The following is a 21,676-nucleotide window of genomic DNA, read 5'->3' as shown; positions in this document are numbered from 1 at the left end:
TGACTTTGTGTTTTTTGTTTCATGCCCAGCAGCATATACATTTTTCTTTTTGGTGAAAAATATCTCTAAAGTCCATGAGGCCCTTGCCAGTAAGTGAAAGTAGAAATTGAACTCTTAACTTTGACAGGTTGCTAACATATCAGTCATGAAGCATTGTTCACGCTGTAACTTTCATAACCTGAGTACAGTAGCTTATTCATTGTATGAGAGGTTTAAGTTTTTCTAATGGATTGCACTGGGGGACACAGCACCATGGGTATATGCCCCTGTCACTAGGAGGCAACTGTTACGCCTAGCGCTCCGGGTCCCCGCTCCTCCCCGGAGCGCTCACGGCGTCTCTCTCCCTGCAGCGCCCCGGTCAGTCCCGCTGACCGGGAGCGCTGCACGGACATGGCCGTCGGGGATGCGATTCGCACAGCGGGACGCGCCCGCTCGCGAGTCGCATCCCAGGTCACTTACCCGTCCCGGTCCTCTGCTGTCATGTGCTGGCGCGCGCGCCAGCTCTCTGAGACTTAAAGGGCCAGTGCACCAATGATTGGTGCCTGGCCCAATTAGCTTAATTAGCTTCCATCTGCTCCCAGACTATATCTGATCACCTCCCCTGCACTCCCTTGCCGGATCTTGTTGCCTTGTGCCAGTGAAAGCGTTTAGTGTGTCCAAAGCCTGTGTTACCTGAACCCTTGCTATCCATCTTGACTACGAACCTTGCCGCCTGCCCCCGACCTTCTGCTACGTCTGACCTTGCCTCTGCCTAGTCCTTCTGTCCCACGCCTTCTCAGCAGTCAGCGAGGTTGAGCCGTTGCTAGTGGATACGACCTGGTTGCTACTGCCGCAGCAAGACCATCCCGCTTTGCGGCGGGCTCTGGTGAAAACCAGTAGCCTCTTAGAACCGGTCCACCAGCACGGTCCACGCCAATCCCTCGCTGACACAGTGGATCCACAACCTGTGAGCCGAATCGTGACAGCAACATGAGGCAGAAATAAGTAAGGCTTTCCAACTTCTACCTACACTAAACAGTTGTTGCATAGTATCTGTAGGAGTCAGACATGACCTGTTAAGCAGGTTTTCTGTACTTTTTTTTTTTCTATTGGGTTGCCAGACTAAATGCAATTTCTCCCAAGGGTGCCAGGAGCAGGGTTTTAAAACTGCTTCCCTGTTGCTGGTCACCCTTGCCTGACTGCTGTGTCCGCGGTTTTGGGTTGGCTGGTCTCTGCATTCTAAGCTATCCTTAGTCTACTCCTTATTCTCATCTGATGGGAGCATCACTGATGGCTGACATCCCCCTTCCCTCATCTAGGTCGCTTCATCCTCTCTCTATCCTGGCTTGTCATATCCATCAGTTCTAGTCCTTTCAGGTGGGGAGAAGTCTTTTAAGTTATCTTTCAGTTTAAGGGGTGATTTAATCCCTTCTCCAGATCAACCTGTTTCACTGGACCCTGGTCAAAGTTCAGAACAACAATTTTACTACAGTGCCTTAGCCGAACCACCAAGCTGACAGCAGGATTTATGTGGTGATGCTAGAAGCTGCTCAAAGCCTCTGTTGGGCAGTGCTCCATGTTCCTGTCCTTTCTGTGGTCCATATTCTGGCAGTGGATGGCTGGGCAGTGGACTTTTTCAGTCAGGGAAGGCTATATTAGGGGGAATAGTCCAGAGTTGTTTTTTATTTTAATTTTTTTCCAGCTCAGTCAAAAATGGGGTACTCTCAATTTGAATCTTTTCTTGTTCCCTCCAACTTACAAACTTCAAGCCTTTGTTTCCAGAGTCTACAATCATCGGGCTCTCACAGTGGACACCCTTGTGGTTCTCTTGGTCCAGTTCTTACTACTGTATGTATTTTTCTTGCTTCCACCTCTTCCTCAGGCTTCTCATGACTGTGATGGTTCCCGCAGTTTTTCTGCTACCGGAGTAGCCTCACAGGGCCTAGAACGCAGATATCATCCACCTGTTCGTGGACACTCCAAGAGATATTCCACCTCGCTTCCTTTTTCAAGGTCCGCTGTTCCACTCTACTTTACATTTGCTACGTTTAACCTGTTAAGGACCAAGGGCGTAAACTTACACCCCTAGTCCCGCTCCCGTGATATAACGCGGGGTTACACGGTAACCCCGCATCATATCACGGCGGGCCCTGCGTCATACTGAAGCCGGAACCCGCCGCTAATAGCGTGCGGCACTGATCGCAGTGCTGCGCCCTATTAACCCTTTAGCCGCGCGCTTAAAGCTGAGCCGCGCGGCTAAAAGTGAAAGTAAAATGTGCCGGTTAGCTCAGGGAGCTGTTCGGGATCGCCGCGGTATAATAGCGGCATCCCGAACAGCTGTACTTCAGGAGGAAGGTCTCTTGCCTTCCTTCCTGCAGTCCGATCGCCGAATGAATGCTTCAAGCCTGAGATCCAGGCTTGAGCAATCAATCGCCGAAAACACTCATTGATGCATTCCTATGGAGATGCATCAATCGGTGGTAAAGATCAGTACATACAATGTTGTAGCCCCCCCTGGGGGCTATAATATGGCATAAGAAAAGTGTAAAAAAAATCATTAACCCTTTCAATGATCCCTTCCCCTAATAAAAGTTTGAATCACCTGGCATTTCCAAGAATAAAAAAACTGTGTAAATAAAAATAAATATGTGGTATCGCCGCGTGCGGTAATGTCCAAATTATAAAAAAATATACCCCTTTTTAAACCGCACTTTCAATGGCGTACGCGCAAAAAAATTCCAAAGTCCAAAATAGCGTATTTTTGGTCACTTTTTTATATCATGAAAAGATGAATAAAAAGCGATCAAAAAGTCCGATCAATGCAAAAATGGTACCGACACAAACTTCAGATCACGGCGCAAAAAATGAGCCCTCATAGCCCCTTGAACATGGAAAAATAAAAAGGTTATATGGCTCAGAAAATGACAATTTTAAACGTATACATTTTCCTGCATGTATTTATGATTTTTTTTCAGTAGTAATACAAAATCAAACCTATACAAGTAGGGTATCATTTTAACCATATGGACCTAGAGAATAAAGATAAGGTGTCATTTTTAACGAAAAATGTACTACGTAGAAACAGAAGCCCCCAAAAGTTACAAAATGGCATTTTTTTTTCAATTTTGTCGCACAATGATTTTTTTTTTCGTTTCGCCGTAGATTTTTGGGTACAATGACTGATGTCATTACAAAGTAGAATTGGTGGCGCAAAAAATACGCCATAATACACAAAATTTAAAGAGTTATGATTTTTTAAAGGTAAGGAGGAAAAAACGAAAAACGCCTGGTCCTTAAGGGGTTAATGGCATGGCTGTTGAAGCAGAGGCAAGCCTCAATCCGCCAATAGATACCGTATTTGGAAAGCCTTCTTTGACTTGTGTGAGCAGAGTGGTCCTAACCCCCTACTATTCTGCACGCCAAAGTACTACATACTAACTTTGAGCAGGGTCTCTGTCTTTCCACTCGGATTCCATGTTTGTGGTTCCTGAGGGTCCTCATAGGGGCCTTCCTGCTTTGAATGGCACTATTGCTTGCTGGATCACGTCGATCATCTTGAAATTTAACCAATCGGAGGGAAAGGCCCAACCTCTTAGGGTCAACACTCATTTTACCTGAGCCATGGGTGCTTCTTGGGCAGTTCGGGTTGCTCTTCTGTTCTAGTGCCCCCTAGTGTATACCCACAGTGCTGTCCCCACCCAATAAATGCCATGAGAAAGGGATTTTGTGGTAAGTACAAATATACATTTTTCAATATATGTTCTTTTTCAAGTCTCTGCTTTTAGTTATTTAATAGGAACCTGTGTTTTTTACTCTAAGACAATTCACACAGTATATTTTCTGGTCATGCGATGGAGACACAAGTGCCTGACCTTTTTAAGAGAGCTATGAAAAAATGGATTGCAATTGTACCTGTATGTCCATAGTGGCCAGAATGTAATATCCTTCTGGCATATGTCTGGGTGGTATGCATTATTATTGCTTAATAGTTATTACTCCCATGGGATACATGTCTGTAGAAATTGGTAGAATCATATGCCTTGAAATGTCCAACATTCCTCTTGCTTGACCACCATGAGGATGAGTTTAAATGGTGTGAAGGTGAATAATTTCTTGTGCTCAACCCCATAGACAAGTGTTTCCCAACTTTTGGTTCCCCACTTATTGCAAAGCTACAACCTCCAGCATTCCCAGACAGTCTTTGCCTGTCCGGGCATGCTGATTGTTGTAGTGTTGTAACAGCTAGAGTGCCATGAAAACAAAGTCATAGAGAGTTAACAGAGTGGCATACTTTTCATTGTGTTTGTGAAGGTGCAATGGAACTAGACCCTCATTGGTGGCCCCTTGGTAATGAATGATTTATTACCTATTCTATGGGAGGTTATCATAGGAAATTCAATGTAGTATTTAAAAGGAAACTGACAGAAGGATCACCCGCACTTACCTAGACCACAAATTCGTACATCCATTTAGAAGATATGACAAAAATGTATTTATGCTAGTTTGTAGAAATTAGCAATGGGGCGTTATTATTGCTAATACATTAATGCCCCATTTCTAGTTTCTGCAAATTAGCATAAATACATATTTTGCTCATATCTTCTGGACAAACTTGGATGAGGTAAACATTGTTAGAAAGAGGGTCACCCGCCCTATTATCCGATATGTTCAGGTTAGTGTGGGTGATCCTCCTGTCAGTTTCCCTTTTATTAGTTTGTTTAGCTTAAGAGAAATGGCAGAAGCCGGGTCTGGAGTGTCTGTGATTTTCTTTATCTAAATGAAATCTCCATGCTTTTATAGTACATTAGTGTAAACCAGATTTAATTTCTGCAGAGAGATAACAATGTAAAAATTGTAATCTTAAAATGCTTTTATAATTGCAGCACAACTTTCGGAAAGCAAATGCACAAACCTTACTGCAGGCCCTCCTCTGTTACCTGTAGAACCAAATGTATCTACAGAGTCTTCAAGTACTTCAAGAAAACCAGTTGGTAAGAATTTGCATTTCTGTTGACATGTTTCCTCATGAGCTTGTATCTTAACCCCTTAAGGACCAGGCCATTTTACACCTTAAGGACCAGAGCGTTTTTTTTGCAAATCTGACCACTGTCACTTTAAACATTAATAACTCTGGAATGCTTTTAGTTATCATTCTGATTCCGAGATTGTTTTTTCGTGACATATTCTACTTTAACTTAGTGGTAAAATTTTATGGTAACTTGCATCCTTTCTATGTGAAAAATCCTCAAATTTGATGAAAAAAATAAAAATTTAGCATTTTTCTAACTTTGAAGCTCTCTGCTTGTAAGGAAAATGGATATTCAAAATACATATTTTTTGGGTTCACATATACAATATGTCTACTTTATATTTGCATCATACAATTTATGAGTTTTTACTTTTGGAAGACATCAGAGGGCTTCAAAGTTCAGCAGCAATTTTTTCATTTTTCACAGAATTTTCAAACTCACTATTTTTCAGGGACCAGTTCAGGTTTGAAGTGGATTTGAAGGGTCTTCATATTAGAAATACTCCATAAAAGACCCCATTATAAAAACTACACCCCCCAAAGTATTCAAAATGACATTCAGTAAGTGTATTAACCCTTTAGGTGTTTCACAGGAATAGCAGCAAAGTGAAGGAGAAAATTCAAAATCTTCATTTTTTACACTCGCATGTTCTTGTAGACCTAATTTTTGAATTTTTGCAAGGGGTAAAAAGGAGAAAATATTTACTTGTATTTGAAACCCAATTTCTCTTGAGTAAGCACATACCTCATATGTCTATCTAAAGTGTTCGGCGGGCGCAGTAGAGGGCTCAGAAGGGAAGGAGCGACAAATGGTTTTTGGGGGGCATGTCACCTTTAGGAAGTCCCTATGGTGCCAGAACAGCAAAAAAAAACAAAAAAACACATGGCATACCATTTTGGAAACTAGACCCCTCGGGGAACATAACAAGGGGTAATGTGAACCTTAATACCCTACAGGTGTTTCACGACTTTTGCATATGTAAAAAAAAAAATTTTTTTTCCCCTAAAATGCTTGGTTTCCCAAAATTTTAACATTTTTAAAAAGGGTAATAGCAGAAAATACCCCCCAAAATTTGAAGCCCAATTTCTCCGGATTCAGAAAACACCCCATATGGGGGTGAAAATTGCTCTGCTGGCGCACTACAGGTCTCAGAAGAGAAGGAGTCACATTTGGCTTTTTGAAAGCAAATTTTGCTCTGGGGGCATACCGCATTTAGGAAGCCCCTATGGTGCAAGAACAGCAAAAAACAAACAAACATATGGCATACCATTTTGGAAACTAGACCCCTCGGGGAACGTAACAAGGGGTAATGTGAACCTAAATACCCTACAGTTGTTTCACGACTTTTGTATATGTAAAAAAAATACCGTATTTATCGGGGTTTACCACGCACCGGCCTATAACACGCACCGGCCTATAACACGCACCCTCATTTTACCAAGGGTATTTGGGTAAAAAAAGTTTTTTACCCAAATATCCATGGTAAAATGAGGGTGCGTGTGTGCGCGTGTATACCCCGATATACCCCCAGGAAAGCCAGGGGTAGAGAGGCCGTCGCTGCCCGCTTCTCTCCCCCTGCCTTTCCTGGGGTCTAGAGCCCTGCTGCCGGCCCATCTCTCCCCCTGGCTATCGGCGCCGCTGCCCGTTCTGTCCCCCTGACTATCGGTGCCGGCGCCCCATTGCAGGCGCCGATAGCCAGGGGGAGAGAAGGGGCAGCGGCACCCATTGCCGGCGCCGCTGCCCCGTTGCCTCCCCCCATCCCCGGTGGCATAATTACCTGGGTCGGGTCCGCGCTGCTGCAGGCCTCCGGCGCGCGTCCCCTGCGTCGTTGCTATGCGCTGCACGGCGCCGCGCATGACGTCAGTGCGCCTCGCCGTGCATAGCAACGACGCAGGGGACGCACGCCGGAGGCCTGCAGCAGCGCGGACCCGACCCAGGTAATTATGCCACCAGGGATGGGGGAGGCAACGGGGCAGCGGCGCCGGCAATGGGTGCCGCTGCCCCTTCTCTCCCTCTGGCTATCAGCGCCGGCAGTGGGGCGCCGGCACCGATAGTCAGGGGGACAGAACGGGCAGCGGCGCCGATAGCTAGGGGGAGAGAAGGGCCGGCAGCAGGGCTCTAGACCCCAGGAAAGGCAGGGGGAGAGAAGCGGGCAGCGACGGCCTCTCTCCTCCTGCCTTTCCTGGGGGTGTATCGGCGTATAACACGCACATAGACTTTAGGCTTTATACGCCGATAAATACGGTATATATTTTTTTTTACCTAAAATGCTTGTTTTCCCAAAAATTTTACATTTTAAAAAGGGTAATAGCAGAAAATACCCCCCAAAATTTGTAACACAATTTCTCCCGAGTACAGCGATACCCCATATGTGACCATAAACTGTTGCCTTGAAATACGACAGGGCTCCAAAGTGAGAGCGCCATGCGCATTTGAGGCCTAAATTAGGGACTTGCATAGGGGTGGACATAGGGGTATTCTACGCCAGTGATTCCCAAACAGGGTGCCTCCAGCTGTTGTAAAACTCCCAGCATGCCTAGACAGTCAGTGGCTATCTGGCAATACTGGGAGTAGTTGTTTTGCAACAGCTGGAGGCTCCGTTTTGGAAACAGTGGCGTACCAGACGTTTTTCATTTTTATTGGGGAGGGGAGGGGGGCTGTGTAGGTGTATGTGTATATGTAGTGTTTTTTACTTTTTATTTTTATTTTGTGTTAGTGTAGTGTTTTTAGGGTACAGTCACACGGGTGGGGGTTCACAGTAGTTTCTCGCTGGCAGTTTGAGCTGCGGCAGAAAATTTGCCGCAGCTCAAACTTGCAGCCGGATACTTACTGTAATCCTCCGCCCATGTGAGTGTACCCTGTACGTTCACATTGGGGGAGAGAAACATCCAGCTGTTGCAAAACTACAACTCCCAGCATGTACGGTCTATCAGTGCATGCTGGGAGTTGTAGTTTTGCAACAGCTGGAGGCACACTGGTTGTGAAACACAGAGTTTGGTAACAAACTCAGTGTTTTGCAACCAGTGTGCCTTCAGCTGTTGCAAAAGCTACAACCCCCAGCATGTACGGACAGCGGAAGGGCATGCTGGGTCTTGTAGTTATGCAACAGCTGGAGGCATACTACTTTGGCTGGGGATTGTAGTTATGCAACAGCTGGAGACACACTGGTTTGCTACTTAACTCAGTGTGCCTTCAGCTGTTGCAAAACTACAACTCCCAGCAGTCGCCAACGGGCATGCCGGGAGTTGTAGTTATGCAACCAGCAAATGCACCACTACAACTCCCAGCATGCACTTTAGCTGATTGTGCAAGCTGGAAGTTGTAGTTATACAACAGCTGAAGGTACACTTTTCCATAGAAAAAATGTGCCTCCAGCTGTTGCAAAACTATAAGTCCCAACATGCCCATAAGGGAATGCTGGGAGTTGTGGTGGTCTGCCTCCTGCTGTTGCATAACTACAGCTCCCAGCATGCCCTTTTTGCATGCTGGGAGCTGTTGCTAAGCAACAGCAGGAGGCTGTCACTCACCTCCTATTGCTGCTGATCCACGCCGCCGCACAGGTCAGTCCCTCGCCATCGCTCCTGGGGCCCCGATCCCAACAGGGACGCCGGGGATCGGGGTTCCCAGCACCCAGGGTCGTCTTCCCGCACCCGCTCACGTCCTCCTGAAGAGGGGCGGAGCGGGTTGCGGGACTGACACCCGCAGCAGGCGCCCTGATTGGTCGGCCGGGAAATCGGCCGACGAATCAGGGCGATCGTGAGGTGGCACCAGTGCCACCTCACCCCTGCTGGCTATGGCTGTTCGGGGCCGTCTCTGATGGCCCCGATCATCCAATAATTCCGGGTCACTGGAGACCCGATTGACCCGGAATCCGCCGCAGATCGCTGGACTGAATTGTCCAGCGATCTGCAGCCATCGCCGACATGGGGGGTCATCATGACCCCCCTGGGCGATATGCCCCGATGCCTGCTGAACGATTTCAGCAGGTATCGGGCACCGGCTCCGCTCCAGATGGCTGCGGGGGGCCGGTAAAACACATGACGTTCTCATACGTCATGTGTCCTTAAGGACTCGGAAATGGAGACGTATGAGAACGTCATGTGTCCTTAAGGGGTTAAAGGGGTACTCCGCCCCTAGACATCTAATCCCCTATCCAAAGCGTAGGAGATAAGATATCTAATCGCGGGGGTCCCGCCACTGGGGACTCCCGCGATCTCTACTGCGGCACCCCAGACATCCTGTGAACGGAGCAAACTTCGCTCCGCACCTGATGACTATGGATGCGGGGGGAGGCTCGTGACGGCGCGGTCACGCCCCCCTCGTGGTGTCACGGCCCCCTCAATGCAGGTATATAGGAGGGTGTGGCTGTGACGTCACGAGCCTGCACCCGACACTTTAAACGAACACCGGGAGCAGCACAGAGATTGCGGCGGGAACCCCTCCGATCAGACATTTTATCCCCTATCCTCCTATCCTTTTGGATAGGGGAGAAGATGTCTAGGGGCAGAGTACCCATTTTAAGAAACCGCTAGCAGTAAGACATGTCTAGCTCAGCGGTCCTTAACTGGTGGACAGCAGTCCAAATCGAGACCACAAAGGCCAGTAGTCCGGCCCCTTGCTGCATGCCAGGATCCCTATAAAGGCCCCTTTCACACTTTTATCACACGGTAGTGTGACGGCTGTTTAGGCCAGCAGGGAAAATAATGGGAGAAAAAGTACAGCTTGTGTACAGTGTGAAAGAAGCCTAAACTGTGATGTGTGCTAATTCTACACTTTCCTGCAGGCATTTTTCAGTCCGCTTTCTGATACGGAGCAGACAAAGAATTTGGGGGGGTTTGGGGGGATATTTTCCATCCAATCCCTACACACTCTCTTCAGCCCACTCACTGTGAAGTGCTGTGAAGGCATATCCACTTCTCAACATAATCAGACCACAGGTGTGCACGTAATGGGTGGCTTCCCTTTGTCTATCTCAGGACTTCGTCTCCTGAGTGTAGTAAACCATATATATAGAAATAGACATAGACTGGTAATTGCACTTAAAAAGTTCTTTATCTCCAAATTCATCCATGTACACCACAGTAGAGAGATATACAGAACATAATCACCCGGTGCTCAATAGACTGCTCAGAGGTTATTCCACTCGGTGTCTTCAGAACCTTCCATCCCAGACTTGCTGCTTGCTGGACGGTGTGTTCCTGGCTTGCTGTGAAGGCTGCAGCAAACAGAATGATAAAGGTATGCTGCACTTCAATAATGTTTACGTTTTTGTGGGGGGGAAAACAACCCGCCCCTTCTGGTGTAGATATCTATGCCCTAGTTGCTGATGCAGCAGTGCAGGGTTTAATGTCAGATGGCTCTGCACAGTGATCTGCTATTAAAGAGGTCGGGCTGTCAGTGTGTCAGCCCGACCCTTCTGAAGTGAAGGGAGCTGAAACGATTACATAAATCACTAAACACAGGTCGATGTGAGCTCTCTGCTTGGTGCTGACGGCTATATACAGGAAGGTTTCTTACTGCAGTCAGCTGGTCACTGTCAGATTTCAGGAGAGCAGTGACCTGGAGCAGGAGGGAGAACACGACCTATGACCCCCCCCCCCCCCCAAGCAATCCTCTATATAGAGATCACTGCTCAGTAGTGCATTTTAGTGGAAAAAATTTAAATTTTCTTTTTCACGTCCTGCTTTAACGAACACCTGTGGGGTGTAAAGGTTTACTGCACCCTTATTAAGTTTCTTGAGGGGTGTAGTTTCCAAAATAGGGGCACTTTTTTTTTTTTTTTGTTTTGCGTTTGTCAGAACCGCTGCAACAATCAGCCACCCCTGTGCAAATCACCAATTTAGGCCTCAAATGTACATGTGCTCTCGCTCTTGAGCGTTATTGTGTGTTGCAGATCGCTTTTCATCCACATATGGGGTATTTTTTCTCCTTTTGAGCTCTTGTGAAAATGAAAAGTATGGGGCAACACCAGCATGTTAGTGTGAGTAAAAAAAAATTACAATAACATGTTGGTTTAGACCCAAACTTTTCCTTTTCATAAGGGGTAAAAGGAGAAAAAGCCCCCCCAAAATTTGTTATGCAATTTCTCCCGAGTACGGAAATAATGTGGCCCCAAACTGTTGCTGTGAAATACAACAGGGCTCCAGAGTGAGAGAGCGCCATTGCGCATTTGAGGCCTCAACTAGGGATTTGCAGAGGGATGGACCCGGAGGGAAAAAATCCCCCACCTCCCCCACCAAAAATGTACAGGCGGAGAACTTGCCGCAGCACAAACTTGCAGAAGAATCTTGCTGTAAACCCCCCGCCATGTGACTGTACCCTGTACATTCACTTGGGGGGGGGGAGAGTACATAAACCTCCAGCTGTTACAAAACTACAACTCCCAGCATGCACTGACAGACCGTGCATGTTGGGAGTTGTAGTTTTGCCACAGCTGGAGGCACACTGGTGGGAAAACACAGAGTTAGATAACAGAACCTAACTCCGTGTTTTCCAACCAGTGTTTCTCCAGCTGTCACAAAACTACAACTCCCAGCATGTACGGAGACATGCTGGGAGTTGTAGTAGCAGCGGCTTACTGGGGGAGCAATGGCAGCTGTGGAGATGCGGCGGGAGTGAGCGTGATACGGCAGGAGCAGGTGATGTGGCCAGTGGCGATCCTGGTGAGTGGCTGCAATATCTGGAGGGCCACAGTTTGGATACCACTGTGCAGTGGCCTTTAAACTGTAGCCCTCCAGATTTTACATAACTACAACTCCCTGCTTGCCCAGACAGCAGTTTGATCGTGCATACTGGGAGTTTTAGTTATGCAAGATCTGGAGGGCCACAGTTTAGAGAACACTGCACCGTGATATCCAAATATTAGGGTGATTGGTACTGTCCGAGACTATGCAGCAGGAGTGAGGTGGCTTGCCATTGACTGTCCAGGCATGCTGGGAATTGTAATTTTGCAACAGCTGGATGAACCCTGTTTGGGAAACCCTGCAGAAGGGGATGCAAATTCTTAATTTATGCCTTGAATGTGCATAGAGCTCTCTCTCCAGAGCATTGTCTTATTTCATGGCAACAGTTTCGGGCCACATATGGGGGTATATCTGTACTCAGGAGAAATTTTGTTACATTTTGTTATATTTTGCCCCTTATGGAAAGAAAAAGTATGGTGCAACACCAACATGTTAGTCTAATATGCCTCATACTTTAAGATGTAAAAGGAGAAAAAGACCCCCCCACAGGTGGCTGATAGTTGCAGCGGTTCTGACATAAAAGCAGAAAAAAAAAAACACCCTGTGACGATCACTCCCGATCGGTCCAGCCAAGACATTAGAGAGAGTGTGATGGTGCAAGGGTTAAAGCCGCCAGACCTCTAGGTATCCACTACTAGCCCCAGCAAGTCACCAGATTAACCCTTAGATAAACGTATTTCCACCAGAGCTGCCTTCAGAAAGGTGAGCTCATATATTTAGAGATCAAAGACCAGAGCTGATTAATTAAACATTTAATCTGATAAAAGGTATCACAGTGCTGACTATATAAAAATACAGAAACAAATGACATACAGTTACAAAAATATGAAAGAGTTTGGCAAGGAAAGTTCAGAAAACAAAAATTCAGTTCTTACAGCATGATGATATTGCATTCCATTAGAGTGAGTTCTAGCTGTTCTTAGGATGGTCTTGTCAGCTTGTTGTACAGCATTGAACACCCTGAGTCTAGCATTGTTAAATATTATATATCTGCCTTTTTGGAGGGAGACTCCATTCCCCCCTCCCCTCTAATCCCACCAGGGGGGCATCTCTGTTCCTGGCCCTCTTATCTGGTTGAATATATGATGGGACCAGAGTGCCCCTTACATCCTGCTGCTTCAAAAGAGCCTCTGACTTCAAAGGAGATACAAACAGCCAGACCCCCAATAAAATGCAATACACAAAAGGATACCCTGTCTGAATGACCTCTCGCCCATGTCTTGGATAATCCATCACACACAGTTATAATTTATAATACACATATAGGATTTTAATAATTAGACCTTGGGCCTGACACACCCACTTGAGACCCCTTTTGGAAAACTACACCCCTTAAGGAATGTAACAAGGGGTGCAGTGAACATTTACACCCCACAGTAGACTGACCTATTTTTGTAACAGTGCTCCATGAAGATGAAAATTTTAATTTGTTATATTCACAGGTAACTTTTCCATTGCACCACTTGTTACATTCCTTGAGGGGTGTAATTTCTAATTTGTGGTCACTTGGGGGAAAGGGGGGTGTATCATGGGGCTTTATAAGCACGACATGGCCCCCAATATCCATTACAGCCAAATCCTCTCTCCAAAAGCCAAGCATTGTATCTTCACTTCTAAGCCCTGCCGTGCGCTCACAGAGCACTTTAAGTATACATATGGGGTATTTCCTTTACAATGAAGACATTGGCCCTCATTTACTATTTTTACTATTGCAAACCCGACATGTTTTGTCGGGTTGTGCTCCAGATTCTGTCTCATTGTGCCAGAAATTCTGTCTGCGCCAGATTTTGCGCCAGAATTGAAAAAACCCTGACTAACTCTACATTTTGCTAAGAAAACCCGAAAAAGGGGCATGACCGCCTGGGAAAGGGGCCGTGATCTAAGAAAATGGGCGTGTTCCCGACATTGTCACATAAACCCAACATGTTTACTAAGGTTTCCATATAAAATGTGGTGGATTTGAGTTGAGGAAAACCCTACAGATCAGAGCATGTGTTAAAAAAAAAAAAAAAAAAAAAAAAGCAAAGTGTAGGGAAAAGGGAAAATGTAGGGAAACCTTAGTAAATACTGTGGGAAAAAAAGCTGTAGGGAATTAAAACCCACAAAGAAACCTACACTCCACTCTTATTAAATCAGGGCCATTGCGTTACAAATTTTGTGGGGCTTATTCTCATTTTACCGCTTGTGAAAAGTTTGCGGCTACACCAACATGTTAGTGTTAAAAAAGGAGATTTTTGTTTACTTACCGTAAAATCTCTTTCTTGGAGGATCCATTGGGGGACACAGACCGTGGGTGTATGCTGCTGTCTCTAGGAGGTGTGACAATATGGTATTAAAAAAAAAAAGTCTGCTCCTCCCAGCAGGATATACCCGCCTTCAGGCCCTGAGCTAATCAGTTTTAGTTCCAGAGCAATAGGAGGGTCTCAGGTCAAAGAAAAAACCAAACTGTCCGAGAACCAGAAGAAAAAAACAGAACCGAACACTCCCTCGGACAGAGAACCAAAGGAACCCCCAAAAGGGCGGGAGCTGTGTCCCCCAATGGATCACCCAAGAAAGAGATTTTACCGTAAGTAAATAAAAATCTCCTTTTCTCTATCGGCTCCATTGGGGGACACAGACCGTGGGATGTTGCAAAGCCGTCCCTTGGGTGGGCAGATAAGCAGTCAGGCAGATGGCCGATCCACTGACGCCTGCAACACTTTACGACCCAGACTAGCATCAGCCGATGCGAAGGTATGAACTCGGTAGAACCTTGAGAAAGTGTGCAAAGACGAACAGGTAGCCACCTTGCAAATCTGCGAGGCAGAGGCGCTATTCTGGAGAGCCCAGGATTCCCCAACAGAACTGGTAGAATGAGCCACAACCCTGAAAGGAGGAATCTTCCCCTTACAGCGATAGGCTTCCGAAATGGAAGCCTATCGCTGTGTAGTAAGCGCTCCTTAGGATGAGAAGGAGCAGGACAAAAAGACGGGAGGACGATGTCCTCATTGAGATGAAAGGCCAAAACCACCTTAGGCAAAAAGGAAGGATCTGGCCGGAAAACAACCTTGTCCTGGTGGATCACCAGAAACGGAGAACGTCAGGAGAGGGCTGCCAATTCAGACACACTCCGGATGGAGGTGATAGCAACAAGAAACGCCACTTTCCAAGAAAGGAGGTGGAGAGACACCTCTTTAAGGGGCTCAAAGGGTTCACCATGGAGGGCACTCAGAACCAAATTCAAGTCCCAAGGGGGAGAGGGTGAACGATAAGGAGGAACAGCATGCGCCACTCCTTGAAGGAAGGTCCGGACATGAGAATTAGAAGCCAGGGGCCGCTGGAAAAGAATAGCAAGGGCCGAAACCTGACCTTTAAGGGAACTGAGAGACAACCCCAGTTCCAAACCCGACTGCAAAAAGGAGAGAAGACTGGGAACCGAGAAGGTTACAGGGGATAAGTTCTGAGCTTCACACCAACGAAAATAAAACCGCCAAGTACGGGGGTAAATTCTTGCGGAGGAGGGCTTACGAGCCCTGAGCATGGTGTGAATGACTTGGGAAGAGAACCCGCGTGGTCTCAACCGTCACAACGTCAAATGCAGCAACTGTAAATTGGTGTGGCAAAGAGGACCCTGGGAGAGCAGGTCTGGACGTCCTCTGTTTTGAGCTTCCTCAGAACCCTGGGAAGGGGAGGGAACAGATAGGGTAGGGCAAACCCCGCCCAAGGAATCACTAGGGCATCCACGGCTCGAGCCTGAGGGTACCGGGACTTGGACACAAAAGGAAGGATCCGGTATGCCCCAGAGGTCGCAGAGTTGCGTGAAGACCTCTGGATGTAGAGACCACTCGCCGGGGTCGGGAGAGGACCGACTGAGGAAGTCCGCTTCCCAGTTGAGCACTCCTGGAATGTAAATCGTCAAAATGGCCGGAACCTTGCTTTCCGCCCAGGTGAGAATCTTGGTCACCTTGGCCATGGCTGCCGAGCTGCGAGTGCCGCCTTGTCGATTTATGTACGCCACGGCCGTGGCGTTGTCAGACTGGACGCGGACGGGACTGGAGACGGGACTCCCAATGAAGAAGACAAAGAAGAATCGCCCGTAATTCCAATATGTTTATCGGAAGAGGGGTCTCTCAGGGAGACCAGAGTCCCTGAACCGTCCAATCCCTGAACACGCCGCCCCAGCCCGACAGGCTGGCATCCACTGTAACTACCTGCCAGTGAAGGGGAATAAATGACCGGCCTTGGAGAAGAAGGGGGGAGCGGAGCCACCAGAGCAGAGACTGATGGACCCTGCGAGGGAGAACAATCTGACGATCGAGGGACAGAGGAGACCTGTCCCATCGAGAGAAAATCGCCAGTTGAAGGGGGCGGTAATGAAACTGGGCAAAGAGTACGGCCTCCATAGTTGCCACCATCCGACCCAGGACTTCCATACAAGTGCGGATGGGGACTGAGACCTTGGTCCGAAGGGAGCGGACCCCCGACAGAAGCGCCAGACGTTTGTCCGGCGGGAGACAAATTCGGGCAGAGGCTGTGTCGAAGCAAAGTCCCAAGAAGGTTAGAGACTGTGTAGGACAGAGGACTGACTTGTCCCGGTTGACCATCCACCCGAAGCGATCCAGAGTGTGGAGAGTGATGTCCACATTAACCAGAGTCTGGGCTCTGGTTGGAGCCTTGATGAGAAGGTCGTCCAGGTAGGGTATCACCGAGACTCCCCTCGACCGAAACAGGCCCATCACTGGCGCAAGGATCTTGGTAAAGACCCGAGGAGCCGTGGCCAGACCAAAGGGGAGGGCTACGAATTGAAAATGCCCCTCCGGAACCGTAAAGCGGAGGTACCGATGATGGCCTGGAAATATTGGGACATGGAGGTAGGCATCCTTGATGTCCACAGATGAAAGAAACTCCCCTTGTTCCAGGGACGCCACCACCGAACTGAGAGATTCCATTCGGAAGTGGCGGATAAGAAGATGACGGTTGAGACGCTTGTGGTCTAGGATTGGTTGAACAGAACCGTCCTTGGGAACCACAAAAAATTGGAATAGGAATCCCGAAACCGTTCCCCTGGAGGAACGGGAACGATTACCCCTGGAGAAGCAGAGACTGAAGAGCCTCTCTAAATTGCTTCGCCAGAGGAGGAGACCGGGAGGGCCCGGGATCGAAAAAAGCGATCCCTCGGAAGGGAGGCGAATTCGATTTGGTAACCGTTGGGCACCACGTCCCTGACCCAAGAGTCCTGAATGTGTGAGGTCCAGATGAAAAAGTAAGACGACCTCCCACCCGAGAAAAAAAACGCGGGTGGGGGCCTCACTTCATGCAGAAGTGGGTTTGCGGTTGCCCGATTTGGGCGCAAAATGGCCGGACCGGTTGGAGTCCGATTTCCAAGACGGGCGCGCCCGGAACAAGGGAGCCTTCTTGTCCCGCGAAGGTGCCTGCCCGGACCCTTTGCTGGAGCCAAAGGACCGAAAGGAAAAGGACTTCCTTTGGGAAGTAGGGCGAGCCTTATTTTGAGGCAACAAGGAACTCTTACCTCCCGTCGCCTCAGAGATAATCTCATCAAGGCGCTTGCCATAAAGACGGGCACCAGTAAAAGGAAGCTCAGTGAGAGACCTTTTGGAAGCGGCATCCGCATTCCAAGCTTTAAACCACATAGAGCGGCGGAGAGCCGCTAGGTGACCCACAGCAAAAGCAGAACAACGGGCTGACTGCATGGAAGCTGCACACAGGAAGTCCCCAGCTATAGAGCATTGGAGAGCCAGAGCAGATAGATCCTCTGGGGGGGATCCCGATAAGATACCCTGATGGAGCTTTTGGCACCACTCCGACAGGGCCTTGGACACCCATGTCGAGGCGAAGATGGGAAGAAGAGAAGAGACAGCTGCTTCAGAGGCAAACTTCACTAAGGATTCTACCTTCTTGTCCGTTGAATCCTTGAAGGTAGCGGCATCTGCCAGAGGCAGTGTAGTTGCCTTAGAGATTCGGGAGATTGGTGGATCCACTGAGGGAGGGGAAACCACCTTAGTGACAAAGTCCATGTCAAATGGATAACGTTCTTGAATTGTCTTGATTCCCGGGAACCTCTTGTCTGGATGTTTCCATGCAGATTCCAGTATGTCGTCAGTCAGTGTGAGAGCTGAACCTTTGAGGTGCTGGCTTAGTACGATGAAAGGATACTCCTGGAGTGACATCCGAAGATCTGGGTCCTCTAAGTGAAAGGTGTCCACTGGAACCGAAAGGGCATCAGGGGGTCTGGGGAAGCAGTGGAGCAGGCAGGGCAAGGGGCTCAGTAGAGCCAGGCATCTTGGTATCACAGTGCTTACAGACAAAATATGTCACGGACGTTCCAGGTTTCTGTTTAGAGGGAGGAGCAGCTCTGGGTACGGACATAATGAGAAAAGAGACAGGAACCTTCTCACCCTAGTCTGTGTCCCCTGGCAGCTGCAGTGAGGAGAACTCGGCTCCGTGCAGCTAGAGTGTAAGAAACAGGCCAGCCAATAGTAGAGAGGGGCGTGCCTGAAGCAGAGGCACTAACTAATTGGCCCCTTCTAAATGAAAATCGCGCCCACGGAGCTGATTGGAGGCTACTTCGCGCCTCTGAAGAGCTCCGACAGCCCTGTGGGCAGAGCTCTAGACAAGGCGAGAAGAAGCTGTAATGGCGCCCGCTCCTTGTCCCGAGCGCACATGTCAGCCGCATATGTGCTCGGGGGAATAGAGCGGGCGGCCTATACGCCGGCAGAGACTGCCGGAGAAAGTGAAAGTAAGCCGGCGCAGAGAGCGCCCGGCCCGTACCAGCGCCGCGGCTGTCAGCCGCATATAAGACGCTGCGATCGTAGCCACAAGTAACCACACACACACACACCCAGTGAAGTACATAATGTGAAACATAGAGTACATGCCCCCTAAGAGGCTACTGCTCCCCCAGAATAAAAGTCCAGCCCCTGTATAAGCCAGCCCCATAACCTGAAAAGGTGGGCCAAAAACAGGGGGTCTCCAGAGGTTGCAAGTCTGCACCTAAGGGGGAAAGTACTTACCTCAGTCAGAAGAACTTAACTAATGGAGTCTTCAGTGAAGTCTTCAGTCAGCTTTAGTTACCTGCATCACGCCTGGCTGCTATGTGCGAGCAGGTCAAGCAGGGAAATAGGGGGACCCGGACCCATGAGGTACCAACCCAGGCGCTGACCGTTGGCGAGGGGGGGGGGTTGAACAGCGCATAAACGCAATGTCTGTGCCCCCTTACTCGCAATGGGGAAACAGGGAACCGGGAAACAGGAAAAAAAAAGGAATAAAAAACTAACACATCCCTATACTAGGAAAACAAAAAATCAGAAGACCTGGTCTGGAGAATACTATACCATGTCCACCTCCTTCAGACACTAAGCTTAAACTGATTAGCTCAGGACCTGAAGGTGGGTATGTCCTGCTGGGAGGAGCCGACTTTTTTCCATAGTGTCACACCTCCTAGAGACAGCAGCATACACCCACAGTCTGTGTCCCCCAATGGAGCCGATAGAGAAATTTAAATTTTTCATTTTTACAGCCCTTTGTTCCAAAAAATTGTTGGACACCTGTGGTGTACAAATGCTTACTGCAACCCTTATTATATTCCTTGAGGGGTTTAGTTTGCAAAATGGTGTCACATGTGGGTGATTTCCATTTTCTGGGCACTATGGGGGATTTATAAATGCAACATTTACCCCAAAAAACTATCTAGCCAAATTTTCTGGCCAAAAGCCAAATAGCGCTTCTTCCTTCAGGGGTGTGGAAATTTAATAACATATTTTTAACCAAAATAGTCTGTAAAAAAGGTCTTTATTAGTTTTAGTTTTTGACATTTTTTTCCATCTACAGACCCATATGAGGGCTTGTTTTTTACAGGAGCAATTGTACTTGTAATGAAACCTTTTATTTTTGTATAACAAATGCTCAGAAACAGAGAAATTATTTGTGAGAAGAAATCTTGTGGTCTGACTTATATGGTATTTTGATACTTTAGGTCGCCCTGATTACAGCAATACCAAATTTGTATAGTTTTAAAAATTTTTTTTTTTTTACAAATGACATTTTCTAAACTTAAGAAAAAAAAATTGACATTTTCTGACCACCTATAACATTTTTCTTTTTCCGCATACTAGACTGTGTGAGTGCAAATTGCGCCGTAATCTTCTGTTTTTATCGGTACAATTTTGGTATTGATCGGAAATTTTGATCGCTTTTTACTTTTATTTTTTTCTAATCATCTGAAGCCTTACAGAGGAGAACTTCCTCCCTCACTCTGCTACACACAGCCCAGCCCAGAGCAGTTAAGTGTGTGATATGAGCAGGAGCCAGCAGCCAGCCAGCAGGAGTCCAAAGTCTGTGCAAGAGATGGGGGGGGGGGGGGGGAATGTACTTTGGACAAGTAGGGAGACACCTAGTGGCAGCTTTTTGAAACCCAAATAAAACATGGAAAACTTCTCATTTTTAAATTTATTTTTTAAATCCCCTTAACCTCTTAAAGGAAATCTGTCATCAGAGTCACCCGCACTAAACCTGTTACACAGGCTTGTAGTGCGGGTGATCCTGATTAAAACGCTTGTTACCTGGTTAAAAATGGTTCAGTGGTTCTTCAGATATCTATATTTTTAGTTTTCTGTTATTCCCTGGCTTGGGACTCAGTGGGAGGTGTTATCATCTGGGACTCGGCCACACGTCATTCTAGCTGGGCGGAGCTGCCGCCCGGCTCATGAATATTCATGAACTTATCCTCCTGGTCTAATTCTTCTTTCTCGGTCTAAGTTCATGAATATTCATGAGCCGGGCGGCAGCTCCGCCCAGCTAGAATGACGTGTGGCCGAGTCCCAGATGATGACACCTCCCACTGAGTCCCAAGCCAGGGAATAACAGAAAACTAAAAATATAGATGTCTGAAGAAGCGCTGAACCATTTTTAACCAGGTAAGGAGCGTTTTAATCAGGATCACCCGCACTACAAGCCTGTGTAACAGGTTTAGTGCGGGTGATTCTGATGACAGATTTCCTTTAACCCCTTAAGGACCAGGCCATTTTCCACTGTAGGACCAGAGCGTTTTTTGCACATCTGACCACTTTCACTTTAAGCATTAAAAACTTTGGGATGCTTTTACCTTTCATTCTGATTCCGAGATTGTTTTTTCGTGACATATTCTACTTTATGTTTGTGGTAAAATTTTGTCGATACTTGCATTATTTCTTGGTTAGAAATTCCCAAATTTTATGAAAAAATTTAAAATTTTGCATTTTTCTACTTTGAAGCTCTCTGCTTGTAAAGAAAATACCGTAGACATTCCAAATAAATTATATATTGATTCACAAATACAATATGTCTACTTTATGTATGTCTTTTGGAAGACATCAGAGGGCTTCAAAGTTCAGCAGCAATTTTCCAATTTTTCACACAATTTTCTAAATCAGAATTTTTCATGGACCAGTTCAGTTTTGAAGTGGATTTGAAGGGCTTTCTTATTAGAAATACCCCACAAATGACCCCTTTATAAAAACTGCACCCCTCAAAGTATTCAAAATGACATTCAGTAAGTGTGTTAACCCTTTAGGTGTTTCACAGGAATAGCAGCAAAGTGAAGGAGAAAATTCAAAATCTTAATTTTATACACTCGCATGTTCTTGTAGACCCAGTTTTTGAATTTTTACAAGGGGTAAAAGGAGAAAAATCCTCTTAATTTGTAACCCAATTTCTTTCGAGTAAGGAAATACCTCATATGTGTATGTCAAGTGTTCAGCAGGCGCAGTAGAGGGCTCTGAAGGGAAGGAGCGACAGTGGGATTTTGGAGAGTGAGTTTTTCTGAAATGGTTTTTGGGGGGCATGTCACATTTAGGAAGCCCCTATGGTGCCAGAACAGCAGAAAATCCCCCACATGGCATACCATTTTGGAAACTACACCCCTCAAGGCACGTAACAAGGGGTCCAGTG

At 47.1% G+C, this 21,676-nt stretch overlaps 1 protein-coding gene across 5 annotated transcripts in view; it reads left to right on the top strand.

Annotated features, from left to right (window-relative positions):
* Positions 1-21,676, top strand: part of ADAD1 (adenosine deaminase domain containing 1) — a 190,310-nt gene that overhangs the window by 39,419 nt on the left and 129,215 nt on the right. For all 5 annotated transcript variants that reach the window (XM_056564051.1, XM_056564067.1, XM_056564044.1 and 2 more), the window contains one exon: positions 4,863-4,970. In XM_056564051.1, coding sequence (XP_056420026.1) covers positions 4,863-4,970 — 108 coding nt within the window. The remainder of the gene's footprint in view (positions 1-4,862; positions 4,971-21,676) is intronic.

The sequence above is a fragment of the Hyla sarda genome, chromosome 1, assembly GCF_029499605.1.
Source record: "Hyla sarda isolate aHylSar1 chromosome 1, aHylSar1.hap1, whole genome shotgun sequence".
NCBI classification, from domain to species: Eukaryota; Metazoa; Chordata; class Amphibia; order Anura; family Hylidae; genus Hyla; species Hyla sarda.
This window is presented reverse-complemented; position numbering and strand designations above follow the sequence as displayed.